This window comes from Heloderma suspectum, chromosome 2 (genome assembly GCF_057233095.1).
Source record: "Heloderma suspectum isolate Gila_16-S chromosome 2, 16-S_ref, whole genome shotgun sequence".
NCBI classification, from domain to species: Eukaryota; Metazoa; Chordata; class Lepidosauria; order Squamata; family Helodermatidae; genus Heloderma; species Heloderma suspectum.
In genome coordinates this window covers 325,407,351-325,432,085 of record NC_139459.1, presented here as the reverse complement: position 1 = coordinate 325,432,085, position 24,735 = coordinate 325,407,351, and the positions used below count along the sequence as shown (strand labels likewise).

The following is a 24,735-nucleotide window of genomic DNA, read 5'->3' as shown; positions in this document are numbered from 1 at the left end:
TTATCCTCACAACAACAATCCTGTGAGGTAGGTTGGGCTGAGAGTCTGTGACTGGCCTAAAGTCACCCAGTGAGCTTCCATGGCTGAGTGGGGACTAGAACCCAGATCTTCTGGATCCCAGTCCCAAACTCTAGCCACTACACCACACTGGGTCTTAGGGCTTCACCACACCAGACTTTTTATCCTGCAATTTACCAGGACTTCTGCTTCTGGATTCTTTGCGGGATTAAGATCCACTCCTTACACAGGCAGACATGGGCTGTTTTTTCAGGGCTGTCTTTCTCGGCAAGTTCTCCACAGCCCCTTTGCCACCTCCTCAGAATTTGCTGCCTCTCTCTGCTTGGTCTAGGAATTGGGTGGAGCAGGGGGTAGGTGGGTGAAAATGCTGAGAGGGGAGATGCTTTGCCAGAATTTGCTATGCTTTTTCTTTTTCTCCTCATCCTTCTGACTCCACTGAGGTAGCAGAGAAGGCACACCAATTTACTCAGTCAGAGAGGACCACCCAGAATATGTAACTCCATATTACATGTTTGTCCTGCCATTCTTCCAAAGAGCTCAGAGCAGCATACATGTCTCCTTCCATTACAGAACAACCCTGCAAGGCAGCTTAGGCAGAGGAGATGGGGGTGGGTTGGAGACTAGCCCAGACTATCCTCCCTTCTTCCATAATTGTGTAGCTTATCGTATGAAGCCACCCTATATTAACCTCATGGTGCTGTGGTTATAACAGAATTATGCAATTTCACACAGCCATTGCAGTGGATTAACATTTAAATACTGCATTATCTCCAGTCTTTTAAAAAGCGGGATAAAGGTCAAAAACCGCAGGAGACGCCCTGGCAGTCGACGATATTGTGTAAAGGACCCGCAAACTTCCGTGAATGACCTATCATGAGCATGCAATAAAAGCCTCATGTAGAAATGCTCTTAGATTTTAGACGAGGCATGCATGTGTGCTAGCAGCTATCTTCAGAGAAAAGGCATTCCTCCATGTGTGAGAAAGAAGGGGAAAAACTATCTTAAGATGGCACATAACATCTCCAGTTTGTATATGTACTTATATTGTAAAGGTATTCTTTAAAGCTACCGCCCAATTAATTGTTGGTTCCTTCTTAGGCAATCAAAAGTTGTTGTTATTGATTAATTAAGGCAATTAACAGAGCAATCGTAAAGTGATGTGGTGGAGAGTGTGGCAGAAGAACCACCACCATAGTGGGAGAAAGCTCTGCCACCATCCAGCTTGGACCTCCCTCTCCACTTGCAGAGAGGAAGATCTGCAGCATCAGTCCTCCCAGCAACCCTAGGATTGCAGCCTAAATTGTGCCACCCTATTTCAAAGTGGATCATCCTCTCTGGATACCCCCTCCCATTGACTGCCGAGTGCACTTTCTTCCAGCCATACAAATTACTAGTCAGAGTCCAGCTTGAGGTAGGGAAAGGGGCAGGTTTTCACAAATGTTCTAAATTAGAATAATTACAGAGAAATGTTTTGTGCCGCTGTGACGTTTGCTGGCTCTGGTTTCCTTCCCCATTTATATACTTAGCTTTGTTCAGAGAAAGGGAGGAGGACTGGCAAGCCTTTGCAGATGTCAGCACCTGAGGTGTGCCCTGCATTTGTAAGGTTGTTAGCCAGACATGACATTAGTTCGCTGGGGTGCAATGGTTTTGCTGGGCAGTGTCTTAACAGCACCAACTGGCTCAGTATCGGTTGAAGTGTTGTTGTTGTTCAGTCGTTTAGTCATGTCTGACTCTTCGTGACCCCATGGACCATAGCACGCCAGGCCTTCCTGTCCTGCGCTCTCTCCAGGAGTGTGCTCAAGTCCATATTCATTGCATCGGTGATGCTATCTAGCCATCTCATCCTCTGCTGCCCCCTTCTCCTTTTGCCTTCAATCTTTTAAAATGCAGATGTGGCAGCTGAGCCAGAAGGACCTGCAATGTCAGTGAAGGCGAGACCAATCCTTTCCTTCCTTTATTTTTCCCTTACTCCATGTAATTTCGAATCTGGATTATGATATATAACAGATCTGAAGAATGAACAGAGCATATTGAGAACTCTGCCAAAGGACCCCACAGAAGCCAGTGAAGCGTCTGTAAACGGAAAAGAACCAAAAAAAAGTTGTCTCTCTCTGTTAAATGGAAAAAAATAAATAGACTTGATTTACAAACTTGTGATCCCAAACTTGGTAAATTTGGGACAGGCATTATAGCAGGAGGGGACAACCTCCTGTGCAGGGCCTGAATATGGCCGGTGGAAGTTGCTCATATGGCCAGCAGAGCCTTCCCAAACTCCTCCAGAGGGCAGAGCATGGCCTCCAAGCCTCACCCCCTGGAGGTATCGCTGTTGGTATATCTGATTTGAGATAACGGGAGATGCAGGTGGGCGGAGATGCCGCATGGGTGAAGCCACACCCCCTTTAAAGTAATTTAGCCCATGGAGGGCTGGGGGGATCATCCCCCCCCCCAATTTTGGTTGCCCTCCCCTTCATCAGAGTATTGTCTCTAAACATCAGAAGAAGTGGGTGTTCTGGAACAATTTAGCTAGCTGAGTCAGAAAAAAGTATTAAAACGTAAGCAAATATATGTCAGTTTCCTTAACTCGCAGTGTGTGTGTCTGCATGTCACAGAATTCAGCTTCACTCAGTGCAGAATTTTGATTCTTGTTTTGCAGTCAGCAAAACATGTGTGTGCAAAAATGTGTGTATCAGGTTGCTAGTATGAAAAAAAAAATCTACTTGGGACATCCATGTGCTCAGTTCAAATAACGAGTTCCATGCAAACCCATTTTTGTAGTCAGCTCTGCTGCCCTTCTCGTTTACCAAACAAATGAGTGGAGTTGTTTTATATGACTTCATTATTTGCAATTCTATTGCTTTTGTTATGTAGGATCTATATGCATGTATGTATGCCACCTTAAAGACTATGCCACCTTAAAGAGTCATCCTAAAATGTAGGGTATCTAAAAATAATTTATTTAAAAATAAATAAAAAATAAATCAAGATCCTGATTCACCCGAGTCAAACAAAACAAAAGAGGGAGAACACGACAACAAGAATAGCTGGTCCTAATTATTTTGAAATTGTCTGAGCTGTTTCATCAGAACATTACAAGCTTGGGTACAACTTGTGAAAGGCTACTGGCAGTTTTTCCTTTGTTTATGAAGGAAAGTATTTGTGTGTGTGTATTGTGGGGGGAGGCAATACAAAAAGTAATAGTTGTGCTTCCCTGTTTTGTTGAGGAGATATCCTGCTGTGGTACAACTGTAGGAAATTGAGAACTCAGGGACTGCTGCAGATAACTTATTCCGGTTACAATGGGAAAATATCCCTTGGCGTTACTCACACCATCATGCTACTATGGCAATGAATAATCAATGGACTATGCCCAGTACACCGGCTAAGTGTTTTATTATCTTGCAATGCACATTGCAGAGAACAGAGAAGTGGTTTATTTGTTTACTTTAATTTGTCACTGTATAAAAGTAAGCAGTGCTGGATTAAAGGGCACAGGGCTCTATCCTGAACCATGTGGTGGAGACAATATTTCTGTGATTCACATGCTACAATCTCTATTGCCTTCATCCACACATGCAAATGTTAACTCTGTTCTCTTATCCCCTTATTGCAAGGCACAAAATCTGCCACCTAGAGACAGATCATAATGAAGTGAAGAAGGGGACAGGTCTTAGCATTTTTTATTTGGCCTACTCTTGTCAGCCGAGGTTTTAGATGACCAGTTAGCTGACAGAAGAATGGGGAATATCAAGGTTTTCTAGTCTGAACTATTCATAGTAGAGAAATGCCCACTCATTATTTTTTCACAGTAACTCGATAGGTGTCATACTTCAGGGATTCTCTTACATCTGATTTAGAATGAAATACTAAAATATTCAGAATTTCCCATCCTTCATAGGCTCAAGGGAATTAACTCTTGAGCCTATGAGGGATGGGAAATTCTGAATACTTTAGCATTTCATTCTAAATCAGATGTAAGAGAGTCCCTGAAGTATAACACCTATCATACTCAGTTACACCTATGATAGGTGTAACTGAGACTTGATGGGATGACTCTCATGACTGGAATGCAGCAACTGAAGGATATAACTTGTTCAAAAAGAACAGGAGGAACAGAAAGGGAGGTGTGGTTGCACTGTTAAAAATTCATATTTCTGCACAGAAATACAGGAGGTTGAGCTTGGTAGCCCCATTGAGAGTATCTGGGTTAAAATAAATGGAGCAAAGAATAAAAGGAACATGGTGGTCAGAGTCTACTACCGGCCACACAATCAAGGAGAAGACAAGGATGAAACTTTTGAAAAGCAATTTGCAATGTTTCAAGGAAGCATGATGTAGTAGTAATGGGGGACTTCAATTTCCCCGATATTCGTTGGGAGACAAATTTTGCAAAACATGGCCCCTCCAGGAAATTCCTGACTTGTGTGGTGGATAACTTCCTCCTACAGAAAGTAGAGGAAGGAACTAGAGGATTGGCTATCCTTGACGTGACCCTAACTAAAAGAGATGACTTAGTGGATAAAGTAGCAGTTACAGGAACTCTGGGGGAAAGCGACCATGTTATACTTGAGTTCTTGGTTCTAAAGGAAGCAAAAGCCAAGTGTGGCCAAATGTGTACCCTGGATTTTAGGAAAGCAGATTTTAATAAACTCAGAACAATGATCAGTAAGGTCCCATGGCAAGCGACTCTAACAAGAAAAGGAGTCCAAGATGGGTGGGAGTTTTTAAAAAAGGGAATTCTCAAGGCACAATTACAAACCATTCCAACAAGTAGAAAAGGTGGAAGACAACAGAAGACGCCAATGGGGCTTCACAAAAAGCTTAGAGATGACCTGAAAACAAAAAGCACACATATAGGAAATGGAAGGAAGGACAAGCAACAAAGGAAGAGTACAGGCAGGTAGCACAGAATTGCAGGGATGGCATCAAGGAGGCTAAAGCTGAGAATGAGCTGAGATTAGCAAGGGATGCTAAAAGCAATAAAATGGCTTTCTTCAGCTACATGCATAGTAAAAGAGAGAGGAAAGAAATGGTGGTTCAACTATTTAATTAAGGATGACAAAGTGATAACAGATGACAAAGAAAAGGCGGAAGTGCTCAATTCCTACTTTGGCTCAGTCTTCTCCTGAAACAGGGTCTATGACCCTCCTGGCAAAGGTGAAGTACAGGCTGAAGGGGCAGGATTCATAGAATAGTAGGGTTGGAAGGGGCCTATCAGACCATCGAGTCCAAACCTCTGCTCAATGCAGGAATCCAAGTCAAAGCATCCCTGACAGATGGCTGTCCAGCCTCATCTTACATGCCTCCAGTGTGGGAGAGCCCACCACCTCCCCAGGTGATTGGTTCCATTGTCGGATTGCAGCTCGAGATTGATAGGCATATGGTCAAGGAACACCTAATTACTTTGAATGAGTTCAAATCTCCAGGGTCAGATGAACTGCATCCTAGAGTAATAAGGAACTGGCAGAAGAACTCTCAGAACCACTGTCTATTCTCTTTGAGAAATCATGGAGGACGGGGGAAGTGCCAGATGACTGGAGGAGGTCTAAAGTTGTCCCTATCTTCAAGAAGGGTAAAAAGGAGGAACCTGGGAACTACAGACCAGTCAGTCTGACATCAATCCCTGGGAAAATTCTGGAGCAGATTATAAAGCAATCCATCTGTAAGCACCTTGAAAACAATGCAGTGATGACTCGAAGCCAACATGGATTTGTCAAGAATAAATCCTGCCAGATGAATCTGATCTCAGTTTTTGATCAAGTAACCTCCCTTGTGGACTGTGGGAATGCTGTGGACATAATATACCTCGACTTCAGCAAAGCTTTCAACAAAGTGCCCCATGATATCCTGATGAGCAAACTAGCTAGATGAAATGATGTGGGGTGGATCCACAGTGGGCTAGATGAAACAATGATCAGGTGGATCCATAGTTGACTACAGAATCAGACTCGAAGAGTGCTTATCAATAGGATCTTCTCAAACTGGGGAGAGGTAACGAGCGGGATACCGCAGGGCTCAGTCCTGGGCCCAGTGCTCTTCAACATTTTTATTAATGACTTGGAGGAGGAGGTGCAGGGAATGCTGATCAGATTTGGAGATGACACAAAATTGGGCAGGACAGCTAAATCCTGGAAGACAGAAACAAATTTCAAAGTGATCTTCATAGACTGGAGTGCTGGGCAGAAAACAACAGAATGACATTTAATAGGGATAAATGCCAAGTTCTGAACCTAGGAAAAAGAAACCAAATTCACAGTGACAAGATGGGCGATACTTGGCTCAACAACACTACAAGCGAGAAGGATCCTGGAATTGTTGTAGATCACAAGCTGAATATGAGCCAACAATGTGATGTGGCTGCAAAAAAGGCAAATGCTATTTTGGGCTGCATTAATAGAAGCCTCATAACAGCGTTCCATGCACCTCGGTGTTCAGTCATGCCGGCCACATGACCACGGAAGCATCTTTGGACAGCTCTGGCTCTTCGGCTTAGAAATGGAGATGAGCACCACCCCCTAGAGTCGGACACAACTGGTTGGGGACACCTTTACCTTAATAGAAGCCTAGCTTCCAAATCCCGGGAAGTACTAGTTCCCCTCTACTCAGCACTGGTTAGGCCTCATCTGGAGTACTGTGTCCAGTTCTGGGCACCGCACTTTGAGAAGGATGCAGACAAACCGGAGAGGGTTCAGAGGAGGGCAACAAGACTGGAAACAAAGCCCCATGAAGAGAGACTGAGGGGAGATATGATAGTGCTTTTCAAGTACTTGAAAGGTTGTCACAGAGAGGAAGGCCAGCATCTCTTCTCGATCATCCCAGAATGCAGGACATGGAATAATGTGCTCAAGTGACAGGAAGCCAGATTCCGGCTGAACATCAGGAGAAACTTCCTGACTGTTAGAGCAATACGACAATGGAACCAATGACCTAGGGAGGTGGTGGGCTCTCCCACACTGGAGGCATTCAAGATGAGGCTGGACAGCCTTTGGTCAGGAATGCTCTGACTTGGATTCCTGCATTGAGCAGAGGGTTGGCCTCGATGATCTTATAGGCCCCTTCCAACCCTACTATTCTATGATTCTATGAACTCAATACCATCAACATCTTAACATGTATGAAGACTGACATTGTCTGCTCTCTTGCAATGCATCAAGGCATAGGCAGAAAAAAGCTGCAAAATACAGAACATGTGACAACCTCCTTGTGGCTCTGGACATGTTTTTATCAACCTATATTCCTTCTCTCTGCAAGTTGTATCATGGCTAAACATGTGCAAGTTACAGTAGATCTTCACCATGACCAGTGTGTACCCTGGACAGCTCACAACTGGTGCTACCGATCAGGCGTGATGAACAGGCGTGGGAACTTATGTCCAATAATACTCTGGTGCCTCACTCACCTCAACAGCCACAAACTATATTCTGGTAGGCTGTGAAGAAACAGAGACAGTTTTCTGAGGCACTAAGAGTCTTAAAAGTTTTTCCATGAAGGAAACGATCACACCTGTCATGTAAGAAGAGCCATGCTAGATCAGACCAAGGGTCCATCTCACCCAGCATTTTTTTCACACAGTGGCCAACCAGCTGTCGACCAGAAATCCACAAGCAGGGCATGAGCTCAACAGCACCCTCCCACCCATGTTCCCCAGCAACTGGTGTACATAGGCATACTGCCTCTGCTACTGGAGGTAGCACATAGCTATCAAGAACTAGTAGCTGCCTCAGAGAGGCCCCAGATAATGACACAAAGCAGAGTGGTGTTTGGGAGAAAATCTCTATACAAACATGTATGGGGGAGGGAGGGAGAGAGAGGGGGGAAGAGGAAGAGGGAGAGACAGAGAAGATGGCTGAATGCAGAGTACACCGAATTAGAATCAATGTCTGTGGGCTTCCAAAGATGGAGAAGCTCCATACAGACAGTAAAAACAAGACCTGGAGCTGACTGTGGCTCAGATCATGAGCTGCTTCTTGCAAAATTTCAATTTAAATTGAAGAACGTAGGGAAAACCGCTAAACCATTCAGGTATGACCTCAATCGTATCCCTGATGAATATACAGTGGAGGTGAGGAATAGATTTCAGGGATTAGACCTGATAGAGTGCCTGAGGAACTATGGACAGAGGTCTGTAACATTGTTCAGGAGGCAGCAACTCAATCCATCCCAAAGAAAAAGAAATGCAAGAAAGCCAAGTGGCTGTCTGATGAGGCTTTACAAGTAGCTGAGGAGAGAAGAGAAGCGAAAAGCAAGGGAGAAAGGGGAAGATATATCCAACTGAATGCAGAGTTCCAGGGAATAGCAAGGAGAGACAAGAAGGCCTTCTTAATTGAACAATGCAAAGAAATCAAAGAAAACAATAGAATGGGAAAGACTAGAGATCTCTTCAAGAAAATCAGAGATCTCAAGGGAACGTTTTGTGCAAAGACGGGCATGATAAAGGACAAAGAAGGCAGGGACCTAACAGAAGCAGATGAGATTAAGAAGAGGTGAAAAGAATACACAGAAGAACTATACAGGAAAGATCTTAATGACCCTGATAGCCATGACAGTGCGGTCACTGAACTTGAGCTGGACATCCTCGAGAGTGAAGTCAAGTGGGCCTTAGGAAGCATTACTAACAACAAAGCTAGCGGAGATGACAGTATTCCAGCTGAGCTATTTAAAATCCTAAAAGATGATGCTGTGAAAGTGCTGCACTCAATATGCCAACACATTTGGAACACTCAACAGTGGCCGCAAGACTGGAAAAGGTCAGTTTACATTGCAATTCCAAAGAAGGGCAATGCCAAAGAGTGTTCAAACTACTGCTCTCATTTTACATGCCAGCAAGGTGATGCTCAAAATCCTACAAGCTAGCCTTCAGCAGCATGTGAACCGAGAAGTACCAGAAGTACAAGCTGGGTTTCGAAGAGGCAGAGGAACTAGAGATCAAATCGCCAACATTCGCTGCATCATGGAGAAAGCAAGAGAATTCCAGAAAAATGTCTATTTCTGCTTCATTGACTACACTAAAGCCTTTGATTGTGTGGATCACAACAAACTGTGGCAAATTCTTAAAGAGATGGGAGTACCAGACCACCTTACCTGTCTCCTGAGAAACCTGTACGAGGGACAAGAACCAACAGTAAGAACCGGACATGGAACAACCGATTGGTTCCAAATTGGGAAAGGAGCACGACATCCTGCTTATTTAATTTATATGCAGAGTACATCATGAGAAATGCCGGGCTGGATGAATCACAGGTTGGAATTAAGATTGCCGGGAGAATTATCAACAACCTGAGATACGCAGACGATACCACCCTAATGGCAGAAAGCGAAGAGGATCTAAAGAGCCTCTTGTTCAGGGTGAAAGAGGAGAGTGCAAAAGCTGGTTTGAAACTCAACATTAAAAAAAAAACATGGCATCTGGCCCCATCACTTCCTGGCATATGGAAGGGGAAGAAATGGAAGCAGTGACAGATTTTATTTTCTTGGGCTCCCAGCTCACCGCAGACGGTGACTGTAGCCATGAAATTAAAAGACGCTTGCTCCTTGGGAGGAAAGCTACGGCAAACCTAGACAGCATAGTAAGAAGCAGAGACATCACCTTGCCGACAAAGGTTCGTATAATCAAAGCTATGGTTTTCCCAGTAGCAACGTATGGCTGTGCAAGCTGGACTATAAGGAAGGCTGAGCGCTGAAGAATTGATGCCTTCGAACTGTGGTGCTGGAGAAGACTCCTACATGTCCCCTGGACTGCAAGGAGGTCAAATCAGTCAATCCTAAAGGAAATCATCCCTGACTGCTCATTGGAAGGACAGATACTGAAGCTGAAGCTCAAATATTTGGCCACCTAATGCGAAGAGAAGACTCCCTGGAAAAGACCCTGATGCTGGGAAGGATTGAAGGCAAAAGGAGAAGGGGACGGCAGAGGATGAGATGGCTAGATAGCATCACCGATGCAATGAATATGAACTTGAGCACACTCGGGGAGAGAGCGGAGGACAGGAAGGCCTGGCATGCTATGGTCCATGGGGTCATGAAGAGTTGGACACGACTTAACGACTGAATAACAACAACTGTGGGCTTCTCCTGGTATATATCAAACTAAAATCAGGATTTTTCTGCAGATGTTATTTTAGGATGCATACTGTGGTCAGAGAGATATTAAAATAACATGTAGAAAGGGTAATTTTGCTAATCAGTAAAAAAAAAAAGTGGCTTTGAAAAGAAAGAAAAGAAGGTAGGCCAAGATCCCTTAGCCATTTGTCTGAAGGCCAAGCTAGACATCATGTTAAATCACATTGCTAGGCCTTGTGTGTTTGCCTTGTTAAACCAATAGCTGCCATTGCAGGGAGCAGTTTGGATGGGCACTGTGGCAAGGGCAAAGGGTTGAAACTTTCACCCTTGCCATGGTCCTGATCCAGCTTGGCTCCCGTCATCCTCCCCACCCCCAGTGCCAGCTATTTATTTTTAAAACAGGCATACATAACCCAAGGACGTCCACTTTGGCTCTGGTAACACAGAAGCTTACAGGAAAGGTGATGGGGGGCAAATAGAAGTGATGACTGAGGGAACAAGACTGAGAGAAAGAGAGATTGGGTAGGCCTAAAAGTCCTGGGGTGGTATCCTAATGTGCCCATGTGCTTGCAGGACCCACTGTTTGCACAACGGGACTTTTGCAGTTATAAACATAACCTGAAACAAGTGAAAACACGTGCTTCCGGAAAGGGGCAAATCATCAGAGCTTGCAGAAGGGAGCTCCACTGACCGGACCCCATCTGGAAACAAGTGTTTCCACTTGTTTTTTTTAAAAAAATTTTACCAGTTTTTTTTTTTGGGGGGGGGGAGGGGTGCTCTAGCCAAAATTAAGGCATTTAAAAAGTCCTGCTGATTTCATGGGAGAGAATTAAGCACATACTTAACTCTCCCATTAAAATCAATAGGGCTTAAAAGTGTTTAACTTCAGCTGGATCATTCCCTGTATTACATATGTTTTGTTTTTATGCTGCAACCCACTCTGCAAGAGACAGAAACTTAAACAAACAAAAACATAAAATAGAGAATACAGAACATGGTAGCATACATTTAAGTTTATTGACCTATTCAAAATCATAGGTCTTTAAAAAGTCAGGAGCATTAAAAGAATACGCAAAAAAGATTTTCTTGTTTCTAAAAGGCTATACAAATATGCACAAAAGAAATAAATTATTTTTGTTTTAATTTTTCCATGTTTATTCCAAACTTTAACTCTAATAATACAAATGACTAAGGACCAGCTTAACAAATTCAGAATCTCTCTGTATATATATATATATATATATGTGTGTGTATTTATAGAATTATTTTTACATGCTTTGGAGTATCAGTAAAAAAAGGTCCAAAACTGTTTTTTCAGAAACTTTTCTATTCACAATATGAACAAGGAGTGATGCATCCTATGTTTTTAAAAAAATCCCCAAACAGCACCATTGTATAGAATCCTGAAGCACAGAACAGCTGAGAAACAAAAATATTTGTTTACAGTTTGCAAAATTACACTAGATAATCTTTAGCTAATTTGTTCCTACAGGTAGATGATACGAGGTAGGCTGATCCCTCCTAGAAAAAAACCTGCAGTTGACTTTGCAACAAAATCAGTATTCACTGATTTAATGAAAATGATAATGTATCCCTCGGTTGCCCCAGTCTATAGAACCCAATCCACACATGGAAACAAGCTTCCATTCATGAATTAGATACGTGGATTCCGAAGCAGGGTAGGGCCACGTTTCTTCAGCAACTGAATCACCTAATGGTGATTCGCACCGTCAGCCTTCAATTTAGTTCAACCTCCAACCTGGACTAAATCCAGGTAGTCCTTTTCCCTACTCTCTTTCCTCTCACCAACAGATAAGCACCACTGATCACATCTGGAAGATGGGGGAACTCCAGGAGAGCAACAATGGGCACTCAACCCTCTGCTGCGCTCCTGACTTCTTCGACTGGGGCAAGCGACTGAATAGTGCACCTGCTTTTCAGGTAACATATTTTACTCTTTTAATGCCCTTCAATTTTTAAGGCACCAACTTGGTGTTATTGTTAAATGCATTTGCATTCATCATAAAAGAAAGAATAATACTGGCCAGCATGAACCAAAATTGTTCAGTGCATTAGACATATTGCCACATTGGTAGTTCACTTTGTTGCAAACTTATCGAAACCAAGGATGCTTCCAAATGAAGGAGTCCTAGCACTGCCAATCAAACAATAATGTGCAGCGATTCCGTCTTTTCCTCCTCAATGGGTTTTTTTGTGGAAAGAAAAAAGACGGAAGAAACAGTAGGAAAACACAGGAGGATTACAAGTGGAAGATGCCGTCGCCTGGAACCCCCGTAAAATTCTATGAATGAGGCAGGGCGATTGCACAATAAAGGCATTGTCTGGAAGCATCCCAAGTGTTTCTCAGTGCATTCCATGTTAAAACAGCATGCATCCTTGCATAAATAGAAACGTATCATAGAAAAAGTGTAAAATTACATTAAAAAAAATCTTAGAAGCAGTTTGAAGCTGCCTGCTCCCCACTTCCCAAAGAACAACCACCCTGCAGGCTCAGCTTTATGTGGTACATTGCAATGTGAAACTGCCGCTTCCTCTCCTCCCCCCTCCCCTGCCCCAATGGTGCTTGTGTAAGAGACACATTCAGGATAGCACACCTTAAAAACATCTTTAACCTCATTCAAAATACTGTTTGAAAACCCAAACATCCTTCAAGTAGTGCTGCAACTGGAAATCAACCTTCTGCTCCATTCATATGCTCACGTTGTCCTTCAATAGATCACAAAGTCTTCTTCTTGATCAGCAAGTGCTGTATGGCAGGAGTGACTCCAACCTTGCAATTCTGTCTCTCTCAGTTGTGCTCCTAAAATAGTCTCAACAAGATTCGCCTTTTCACATTTTTGGAAGTTTGCAATGGCAACAGCTCCCCATCTTCTAAAAAAGTGCTTTCTAAAATACTTCAGCCGAAGGTTGCATTTTGCAATAGGAGATTTAAAACCAGACCCCTTCTTGAGACTCCCCTTCCTCGTTTGGGTTACTTGGATCCATTATTATTGTGCTAGCCTGGATGAGATTTTGCAGCTTTTCTCTCGTGGAACGCTTTTCATCCTCCCATACCAATCCTCATTTTTTAGTTGCACCAGGAAGCTTGTTTTTTGTAGGAACAGCACAAGGTGCAAGGCACACGGGGTAACTGAAGCAGAGGGCAGATTCATACTAAAGTCCCAGGCTTTGAATCCTCATGCCAGAACAGTCTCTGCTCACTGTCTTGCGGATCACCTTCCAACTGGTTCCTATCACTGCTGTCCAACTGGCTTGTCTCAGCATACATCCTGCAAAAGAAGTATGGCCATCAGTGACATGCAAGGTGAACTCGGATTTCAGCTGGTGCCCTAGTGTGTGCTTGAAGAGACTCCTTTATATTCAGTAACCTCTGTCCTCAAAGCAGCGCTTCTAAGCTCGAGTCAACAGTTCGTTTGTGTTTTTAATTACACATTGTGTGCCTCTAGCAAGAGTTTGTAACATAAACAGTCATTAAGAAAGTACAAAACAGTATATTTGCTTGTATTTCTATCCCATCCTCAAAAGTCAGGATACAACACACTTACACAAACAGACTACCAAAATGATAATCTTGGTATCATCATACATTCTTATGTAGATTTAAAGAACATGAACAGAAAGAGGGTGAAAAACATAGATTTGACACCAATTCTATGACAGTGGGAGAGCCCTACGTATGAAAGCAAGGCTTCCCCACTGTCACTGATGAAACCCTGTAAGAAAAGGAGCTCCATATGCCAGAGCTGGCAATGGGAGCCTTGACCAGTGTGCTGGATTGGAGTCAATGGCTGTATTTGGATGCAAAACTAAGCTATAGTTTATTGTTATGTAAATGAGCCTCAGGCTAATGTGTTTCCTTCTCTCCTCTCCTCCTTCGGTGCAAATGTGTTTCCTTCTCTCCTCTCCTCCTTCGGTGCAATATTCAGGAAGCATTTGCTTCTATTTTTAACTAACCACAGCTTACTATGATTTACTAAACAAGCACTTTATGAAGAGGGCTTGTTTCAATAAACCATAGTCTGGAATAAGTACAGCTTGGGTTTGGAAGTAATGCTAAACTGCAGTTAATTGAAAATGGAAACAAAAGCTTCCAATGTCTTTCTCCCAGCTGACTAGGAGGATAGGGGAGCACACAGGCCCAGCTAAATCATTGTTTAGCGGTATGTCCGAGCCAGGCCATTGTGCAGAGTTGCCAAAATTATGTTCGCTCTCCTCAGGTTTTTGAAATCCAATAAGGACAGTCAGGTAATTCGTAATAAAGCATTAGAATTATATATTTTAGTAACTCCATTAAAAAAATTAAGATCTGTAAGAAATTTAGTTAAAGATCAACTGCAATAGTTGATACTACAGTCTATCAAACTGAGCAAATGCCTGTATCTCACTAGATAACTTCACACAAGCCAGCTCAGCAATAAGCAAAGGAACGGCAGCTGGCTCATTACAAACCATACACAAAATGGTCATGAGTACTTACTATGCTAAGCTGGCTACATTTAGCACAAGAGTATGTAAACATGATCTCATTCCTGCGGGCACAAGCAATCCCCTGGACAGGAAGCCTTTGTTCTGGTGGATAACAGGTGGAGTTAAGAGAATGAAGAAAAGAGGGGCAGACACAAAAGCAGAGTCCGAAAAAGGAAGCGGAAAGAGTTGCGTAACATAACACTTGGTAGCACTGCTACCTGCTAGGCTACCTGCTGTTGGCAGAACTGCCATGCAAACAAGGAGAAAATAAAAGTGCAAATGATCACTAAAAAAGAGAGAGAGAGTGAACAGCATCGGTTGTCCAAAGCTACTGCTTTGAGGATGTGCCCTCTATGGCATGAATGCCCCACCTCATCTTACAATAAGATTAAAAAAACACATCTTTTGTAGAAGGCCAGACTCAAAGCCAATTCACATGAAAAAAATAAGACATGAAGAATGAGGACCCTGCAGGGGGTCACTTAATTCAGCCACACGGCCAAAGAACATATCTGTGTGATGGAGGTGCAAACACACACAGCTCCCTGCACCATGCACAGAAGGTACCATCAGTCACCTACATTCCACAATTTCAGTTGCAACTTGGGTGATGGCCGTAGTAGTCACAGAACTGCTCCTACACATGCCTACTGAACAATGTAAGTCAATTCACAGTCATCTGGCCAAATATCCTATTTGCATGCTGGAGGCAGTGATGCATACAAGGCAACGTGATGAGAGTGCTCCACAAACACGCCCGATTGACCAAGGGAAAGGGGGTGGGGGTGGAATGCATGAAATTAGGCCTATGTTTGGAGCACATGTGTCTTATTAACCTTATGAACATGGCAGAGGGGGACATGTGTGACCCTTCTTTCACTATACAACTGAATCTATGACTGGGTAAGTGTGCAGAAGTTGCTTGTGGCTTTCCATAGCATGTGTAGAAGCAGTTCTGTTGGTTTCCTTCGTTACTTATATAGATATATCCCGTTCCCCCCGCCCCCACTTCTCTCTCTAATTTAATGTCTGCATGCAGATGGCTGAGCCTAAAATACACTGTACATGCAAATAAATGCTAGCCACAGAGACTATCCAGTAATGCACCAGGGTCATATCATAAAATAGGATCTTACATCACACATTTCAGGAGCGCTGTATGGTGTTTCAGGCTGATACAGAAATGCAATTTATCAGCATCAGAGTCTAAATAGGTACAATTTTCTGATTCTCTAGATCAGGGGCAGGTAACAGGCACCCTACCGAGGCTTTTTCCCTTGGCTTCTGACCCTATACTACTGCCATGTAGACTCACCAGGGGACCAACGATTTGGGGAAAAGGTAAGTGAGATAGATTTTATCCACAATCCTTACACGGCCGTTCTGCCATAAATTCTCACTGCACTGATGAATTTCTGGTTCACTGTATGTTCAACACATTGGACTAAAGACTATGTATAAGGAGATGCCCTGCATGCTACAATCTATAAAGCAAAATTCTCAGAAAAAATATGAATACTCCAGTGGTGCCTGCCCTACATATGTAGATTACTGCCTTCCAACATTCTCGCAAACTGTAGATGCCCCACAAGGTAAACCAGCAATTGGACTGTACATGGCTTACCTGCTCTGCTGTGGGTGGTTGCCATACACATTCCCATAACAGCTACTATAAGAGGACTGAGACAGTGTATCGTAATCAGAAAGTCTTAGTGCAATCTGATTTCGCCAGTTCCCAGACGTATTTGTAGAAGATGCTAAAATGGGGGGAAGGGGAAGAACGGTAGGAGTGAATAGCATGATTTATCTGATGGAACAGACAGTGTCTATGAAAGCTTATCCCAGAATAAATATCTTAGCCTTTAAGCCACAAGACGCTTTGTTGTTTTTGCTGCAACACACTAACACGGCTAGCCCTCTGGAAACTGTTGTATCTGTATAACATTTTTGTTAAGGATTCAAGCGTAGCTCTTCCACTCACACATGCAAATGTTCAGCACTGTGGCCATACTTAAAGACTATTGTGACAGACAAATATATGACAAAATGGAAGCCAAGGACCTCAAAACTGAACAACTGACCCATGGAACTTACTGCCACCAGCAAACGTCCAGGTGGCTATATGAATGAGTTCAAAGAACTACTACATACGTTCATGGGTGAGAGTGACATGCTCAGTCCATCAGATGAAGGCAATGCATCTCTTTCTTAATGTGCCTCTAGACTTTAATCCAGTGATGAAGTCATAAAGTGAACTAGCTAAGGCTCTGCTTCTCCTTTTAACTACTTTGCTTTGTCATAATTCAGAATATATAACAGAATAAAAAACAAACATAGAACACCAATTTCTTTACCCCCCCACACTCTCTCTATAATGCAGACATAGACAACAATTAAACTTTTGTTTTTAATCTAAACTCAGTAAGTATATTTTTATATGTGTTAGGTTCTATGACACTGGTTTTGTCTTTTCTAAATATATAACTAGTGTTCGTCATTTTGTCACAGAACTGTCCTTTTTTTGTCTCCCAGTAGATGAGCAGTCACCCATTATTAAGACTTCCCAAACTTCCTGTATTCCATCTGTTTCCATCTGTAATTTTCAGGGTTGCACAATAAGCTTCTTGATACACAGTAAGTATCAACCTACTTTGTATCAATTTTTTCATGACAAGCAGTGGCATTTTCTTTATCACTATATTCCAACAACATTGATTTGGGCTGAAATTCACCATAAATTTTAGTATTTGTATTATTATTCTCTTATGTATTTCTCCCTTTGTACGATCATTTTGGATGCACCTGCTGCTACCTTCTGTGGTTAAAAATACTTAATTAACTACCTGGATCTGACCACTATGGGAAGCAGGATATGGGACTGGATGAACCACCTGTGTGAGCCAGTAGGCTCCTCCCAAGTTTCTTAACCTCCTGCACACTGTTGACACCCAATTATCTTCTAAACCAGTTTGACCATTCTTTCAAAACCAGGCTTGCAAAATGAATAGCTTCAGCCAGAGCAGCTGGCTGACTCCCTCTGTGGCCTCTTATATAGTACCATGCCGAGGCTGACAGAATGAGGAACAATACTCATGGAATATGTTGCACATCAGAAATTCTATGTAAATAATGAATAGAAATGGTAGGCAGCATTGCCATTTAAACATATATGCATATATATTTCTCTTAATTCAAACTGTAATCTAGAGAATGTGAGAAGGGTCTTTCTTACCTACTCCTATAACATCTATATACTTATTTCTACTTCCATAAGATTGTTTCAGCAAGAGCAAAAAAGGTCTTGGCCATTCTCCTGAACGCCACAGAAGATTGGCCTAAGCCCCTGTTCTGCAGGCACAGCACAATAACAGAGCAAGCCCTGATCTGTGATCTTGCCAACCTAATTTCAGTCCCAGAGGGCAGGAAGGATTACATGGGAGCAGGTGTCCCTTGAGGTAGGCAGGCTGTTTAGTGCGTGAAAGGATTAGGCTCCTTTACTTGTCTTGGGCCCCAAAATTAACTAGTGACCAATGCAGCTCTTTTCACACAAGCGTAGTATGTTCCCCCACAGCAAATACTTCTCAGGAGCCAGGCATCTGTATCCTGCACCACTTGCAATTTCTGGAGCAGTTTCAAAGCAGTCCCAAATAGCGTGCATTGTAGTAATCCAAATGCAAAGTTACATGGACAGAAGAACCTTACTAGTGTTAACCACCTTGGGTTCCTTGATGAAAAAAAGCGGGATATAAACGTAATAAATAAAAAATAAACCAGTATCCTGTTCAGAATTTCCAAACTTCTCCTATCTGTACCTGCATTCGACCTACTGTGTACCTTTTCGTACCCAGCTTCCCAAACCACCCAATAGTTGTTTTTGCTTCAGACAATAGGATAATTCTTTCCCCCATGATCTGCATTGCTCAGTGCACTGATAAAGAGGGTGAGAGCACCAGCAACGCCTCTGGTGATGGTCAGGGGCATCAGCAATCCATCTTGAGTCTCTAGTCTTTGTCTCTATCACCCAACAGAGTGTATGCTCCAATGTATACAGGGAATGCCTATTTGAGCGGGCTTTCCCATTTATCAGAATGGGGAAGCAGCTCTGCACATGCAAAGAAATGAATGAAATTGAGAAGCGAATGGAGAAGTTGCTGCAGTCAGGGACCACTGTAAGTACACTGGTGCACCTATACCTGCAAGAGATGGTTGGACTGGAGTGCCTATCTGGGAAGTCACAGAGGCACAAAGCAGGGGAAAGCGAGCCAAGTGTAACCAACGGATAGACTAACTATTACCTGAAGAGAAAGATGATGCGCGACTGCTTGGACAACATGGTACTTGAAGTCCAGCAAAGCCCAGGCTCCTCTGTGATCCTCTGCCAACCTCAAAGCCTGCCTGCAGGCCAAGAGCCTGGTCTTTCTGCCCGGAGGCACGCTGGTACCAGCCACGAAGATGCTCCGCTACTAAGGCCTTGTGAATATTTTTGGTGATGTGCTCAGCTTTCACAGATGGCTTCCGTGGCAGACGCAGAGTGGCGTATGGGTTGTGTGGCACTCTCTCCATCTCATCTTCATGGAAAGACCTGAACTCCCGATAGCGGCGCTCATATCCATAGTGTGCCGATGAGCGGTAGGAAGGGTTGACAGTGTACTGTCCTTCCGTGCCGTTCTCATACACGTAGCCACTATTGTAATATGGATCACATTCCGTGGAAGGGGCATAGCCAGTAATGTAGCAGTTGGCTGGTGGATGCCCTTGACCTTTTTGGAAGACACCATTGTGGATGTCCTTCTGGGCCAGGTTTGGCATGCTTCCCGAACTGGAAGCAGAAATGTTCGGTTTCTTGGACCGTCTCCTGTTTCTTGTACGGTTGTCAAGGGTCTGGGTGGTGTAGAAGGGGCTTGGATTTGGGGTCACACAATAGCATTCTGCACTGGACTGGCTGGTGTAGGAGGATCCATCATCTAGGATTTCTGTGCTGCTGCTTCTCTGGGATTTTGAAAGGGTGAACACTGGCTTTTCGCTCGCAGTCTCAGACAGTAAGTTGGTTTGGGACTCTAAGCTGCCACTCCGCTGCCTGCAGTGTTGCGGGGATATATCTGGCCTGGGACAGCAGAAATGTGCGTTTGTTACAAACATGGTGGACAGTCATGGTCAACAGCGGTACAGGGCAATCGTTTTGAATTACAGGAAAAGTAGGCTTAGGTTAGAAGTAAAAACAAGAATAATTCAGCAATGGAGCAAGCTACCTATGGAGACTGTGCTATTCTTCCCGGGAGAGTTTCAAGGGAAGTCTAGGCAGGAATCTAACAGGAATAGTTTAGATATATAACACCTTAATGTAATAGGAGGCTGGGCTAGAGGGCCCAATTAAGTCTGTTCATGCACCACAATTCTGTTCTATTTCATAATAAACCTACGTGTTCATACGTAATGTTAGGATTTCATGGGTGATGGTAGGTCCTAAACTATTAGTCGCAGGACTGATTCACACATGAATGTACATCACATGATCATTCAGGGTGGTACCGTTCAACCAGATGCAAGAAATGTGTCCATCACATTAAGAAGGTATTGCATTTGAGGTGGCACTGGGTGGTATGAAAGCTGTATGTGGTGCAGCACTCAAGCAATGAACATGTATGTATAAATCAGCTGCCTTCCTCTCTGGCAGGTATCAGAGGGTAGCACTGGGAGAGGAGGTTTCGGACCCGTGGCCACTTACTTGTGGGGTGCCACAGGGTTCCATCCTCTCCCCGATGCTATTTAACATCTATGTGAAGCCGCTGGGGGCTATCATCAGGAGGTTTGGGGTGCAGTGTCATCAATATGCGGATGACACGCAGCTCTACCTCTCATTCAAATCTTCACCAAGGTTGGCCGTAGAATCCCTGTCCAAATGTCTGGAGACGGTGAGTGGCTGGATGGGGAGGAATAAGCTGAAGCTGAACCCTGACAAGACCGAGGTACTTTTGGTGGGAGACAAGAGGAGGCTAGGGGATGTTGACCTGGTGCTGAATGGGGTACGGCTACCCTTGAAAGACCAGGTCCGCAGCCTGGGGGTCATTTTGGACTCCCAGCTGTCCATGGAGGCTCAGGTGTCAGCTGTGAGCTGGACAGCGCTGTATCAACTCCATCTGATACGGCGGCTGCGCCCCTTCCTTCCCGACCATCTGCTCCCATCGGTAGTACATGCCCTGGTCTCCTCTCGTTTAGACTACTGTAATGCGCTCTACGTGGGGTTACCCCTGAAGACGGTTCGGAAGCTGCAGCTGGTACAGAACGCGGCGGTTCGCCTGATTAAAGGCAGCCGCCGGCGAGATCACATCACTCCAGTGCTGAAAGAGTTGCACTGATTACCAGTTGTTTTCTGGGTCAAATTCAAGGTGTTGGTTTTGACCTTTAAAACCCTATATGGTTCCGGCCCAGCCTATCTTAAGGAGCGCCTCCAGCAGCACCAGACAGGCCGCTTAACAAGATCAGCCTCGGATGGCCTTCTCTCTGTCCCATCAGCCAGGACAGCTAGACTGGTGGGGACGAGGGAGAGGGCCTTTTCTGTGGTGGCCCCCACTCTGTGGAACTCCCTCCCTAAGGAACTCCGTCATGCCCCCTCTTTAATGAGCTTCCGTCGTGCATTAAAAACGTGGTTGTTCAGGCAGGCATTTGGGGTGGGTTAGGGTATTTTAGAAAATGTTTTTATTGTAGAATTTTATTGTTTTAAACTGTTTTATTGTATGTTGTACATCGCCCAGAGTGGCTGGGTGACCAGCCAGATGGGTGATCAATAAATTTAATAACAAAAAATAATAATAAAATAAAAAATTTGTCAGGGCCAGGCTCTGAATATCCAGCAAGAATGAAACTTAGGTAAAAGGCTTAGGTAATGCAGTAATAACATGGTAATATAGTTCATTCGAGCATCGATTTTGCCAGTGTCAAGGAAGGGAAAGAGCCCCTGTAGCCAATTGATCAAGATCAGGGGATGCTCATATATTTCACATCAGAAATATTTCAACTATGAAGATTAGTTATCAGCTGTGATTCAAAGATGGGGATTATAGTACACAAAAGCCATTTTATTATATGAAACGCTGTGTGCTAAGGAGCACACTGCTGAGATACAATGTAGTAGCAGGCATTGAAGACAACGAAGCTATAAATAAAAACATTTCTACCTGGGCCAGAAAGTTACAAGAGGGATATTCTTCAGTGTTCATATAAACTCTGTGGATTTGATATCCTGACACACTGACTGGCAGCACTGAGTTTTTTGCAGAAATATTTGAGCAGTTTTTATCTGGCAGTCAGTTCTCAAAAAGAGCAAATTTGTAATCTGAGTTGCCACTAATGGCATACATTTCACCATGTTCCCATTTCATTTTCTCCTTTCATTTTCTCCCATTTCCAAAAGGAGGCTCAAGCCAAGCTTTGATTTTGCAACAGGTATGTATGTATATATGTAGGGAGTAGGAAGGCGGGGGCTGACAACATCTGTTGCAGTCCTACATTTGTAAATAATGGTATAAAAATAAATAGTGCATGCCAGTAAGACCAGATGCTTGACGTTCCTGTCATTTGTTTTGGAAAGACTAACTCTTCAGTAGACATATATATCCAATTTTCAATGATCCATCACTTTCTAAGCCCTATGCAGGCGTTTGCAAAGTGGGTAAATTCTGCACACCACGGAGGCTGTCCATATGATTTAGTACTGAAAGCCTCCATGGATAGAGGAGGATCCGCCACAGATGGTCGCCCTCTGTATGTGGAGGGCAAAGAGAATAGAGGGGGGGGGCAAGGCTAGCATGCTTGGTGCATGCTCCCTCTCCTATGAGAGGCAGTTCAAGCTTTTAGAATGAGGAAAAAACTGCACAAAAGCTGAGAAAACATCAAATGATTGGTGGTCAGAGGAAAGCAGCGTGGTCATCTGGGGAACCCTGCAGGGCTTACTGAAACTCCAGGTCTGAGGTTCCATACCCCTGTTCTACAGTGACCAAGAAATGGAACCCAGGATATGATGATGCAGGAAGTGGCTGGATTAGTCCTCCCACCTGTCAAACTTGGCAGTCATTTGCTAGTCAAAATCATGATATACTTAACATCTATTTAGTAAAGCCCTTTTCAGAGCAATTAGATAACACTTTCAGACTGAGCTATACAAGAACTCAGTGACCCCCCCCCCCCAATGTCTGATTAAGAACATCTGGCCATTCAAAAGCTTGTTGAAAGAACCAAAGGAAGCTAAACACATTTAGGTTCTACTGAAATGATTTGAACTAAAGCTCCCAATTAAGCACTTGCATTCATTTGATTTGAGGATACTCGTGCGACCAGTCTCTCAACCTTTCAAAGGCATGTGGTAGTGGACACACCCATAACCTTTGCCTACAATATGCCTCTTTAGCCTTGAACATGGATGACTTTATTTTTTTGTACTGGAAATGCTTTGGCATAGGGTTGGGTGGGGGGAGAAGGAAATCGACTTACTGCAAGTGAGTGCTACTGTACGCATTGCGCGTGAGAACCGGTGTTGTGGGCATACTTCTTCCACCATGGTGCTGTCTCTCCACTGTTCTGTATGGACTGCTATGGGTTGACAAGGGATCTCTGTGATTATAAATAGAGGAATCCAATATGTGGCCACCATCCCAATATCTTCAATAAAATGCAAAGTAGAACAGCATTGGCATTACTCGCCTACAGCCTGAAAGTGAAAGATTTCTAGAACACTGGAGGAGAGTGTAAGTGCTAGCACAAAGGTCATGCTGGACAGCATCACACTGAGTAGTGCACAGAATAGCTGTTATTTTGAGAACTAAGAAAGTGGAACTCAAAAAGGCAGAATAGGAAATGAAAAAGGAAAAATAATAAGAATTAACATAGTATTCATGCTTCATTGTGATGATGTGGCAAGTTCACTGAATACTATGAAGTGCTCATGTATTACAATCCCAAGCATCATACAATGGAATGGAAATATAATAAATAATGATGGGGATTCAAACAGGCCCCTGGCTGAACTCAACTGGTTCCGCACATGGATTGCGGGTCTCCAAATCTCTGGTTCCCATCGCAGCTCCTTGTGCTTCATCAGGGTCTGCTCAGAAGGATGCCTGACTTTCTGCAGCAGGTTTCCAAAGGGCACAAGGGGTTGCAGTGGGAAGAGGAAGGACTCAAAAACGCCTGAGGAGTTGGAGACGTGTTGGATCCTGTCCAGAGCCAAGAACTTGTGAGTTTTTCCTACAAGTCTCACAACTACTGTCATTTTTCTTTTAATGATCCTGTCACCCTCTAATGAATAATTGAATCTCAGATGTTTACAGAAACATCTATACATTTGAATTTAGTTCTCAGGCGAAAGCTCAGACAGAAGAACTTGCTCCCAAAACAGAACGTAAGACTTCGTGCTGCAAGTCATTTTGCATGCGTCTTTTTAGTAGCAGAGAAGGTGACTGATCAGTAAATCAATAAGAGCAACATTTAAAAAATAAAACTCATCACTTTAAAGCTGGCAACAATGCAAAGAATTCTTTAAAGCGATGCCAAGCAAACAGTAACAAAGCTGCTGCAGTGTTTGACAATGTTAACATTTCTGTACCTGGAGTGTCTGGATTCCAGGAGCTGCTCGTTTATGGAAGACTTCCTGAAATGGATTCTCTCCACCCCAAGGGATTTGGGTGGTGGAGTTTTTGGAGAAAGTGAGGCAGAGTTTATTCTTTGACCTGGCACAGCAAGGGAATCATTGCCTGTTTAAAGACAACATAATTAGAATTTGGAAGAATGGGAGGGATAGGTAGGTGGGAACCTTGCAACATTCATATCCTCAATTAGGGAAAGCTCTTGACTGTGCAAGGTCTGGAGCTTTGGGTTATGTAAAATCTTGAGAAATTTTAATTTAATTAATTTGAATAAGATATTTGAATAAGATATAATAGATTTTAATATATATACAATTTAGTCGAATGTGTAGATGCAGTCACATATTCAACTAAACCCAATTATCCTTACATATATGGTATACTTAGCTAACTTACTGCACAATCCTATGTGTGTTTAGGTAGAAAAAAGTCCCACAACTTCCAGCATGCCCAACCAGCCAAGCTGGCTGGGGCATGCTGGGAGTTGTAGGACTTCTTTCTGTCTAAACCCGCATAGGATCAAGCCCTTAATTTC

General features: G+C 43.4%; 1 protein-coding gene across 2 annotated transcripts in view; it reads right to left on the bottom strand.

The window, feature by feature from the left end:
- Positions 1-10,839: 10,839 nt before the first annotated feature.
- FRMD4B (FERM domain containing 4B) overlaps positions 10,840-24,735 on the bottom strand; it is a 177,842-nt gene continuing 163,946 nt past the window's right edge. Inside the window, exons 19-23 of one of the 2 annotated variants that reach the window (XM_084840423.1) lie at positions 24,161-24,308; positions 23,050-23,217; positions 18,858-19,666; positions 16,187-16,319; positions 10,840-13,364 (exon numbers count right to left, since the gene is read on the bottom strand). In XM_084840423.1, the coding sequence (XP_084696549.1) occupies positions 13,244-13,364; positions 16,187-16,319; positions 18,858-19,666; positions 23,050-23,217; positions 24,161-24,308 (1,379 nt within the window). In that variant the 3' untranslated portion in view covers positions 10,840-13,243. The remainder of the gene's footprint in view (positions 13,365-16,186; positions 16,320-18,857; positions 19,667-23,049; positions 23,218-24,160; positions 24,309-24,735) is intronic. The other variant, XM_084840424.1, reaches the window with a different exon arrangement.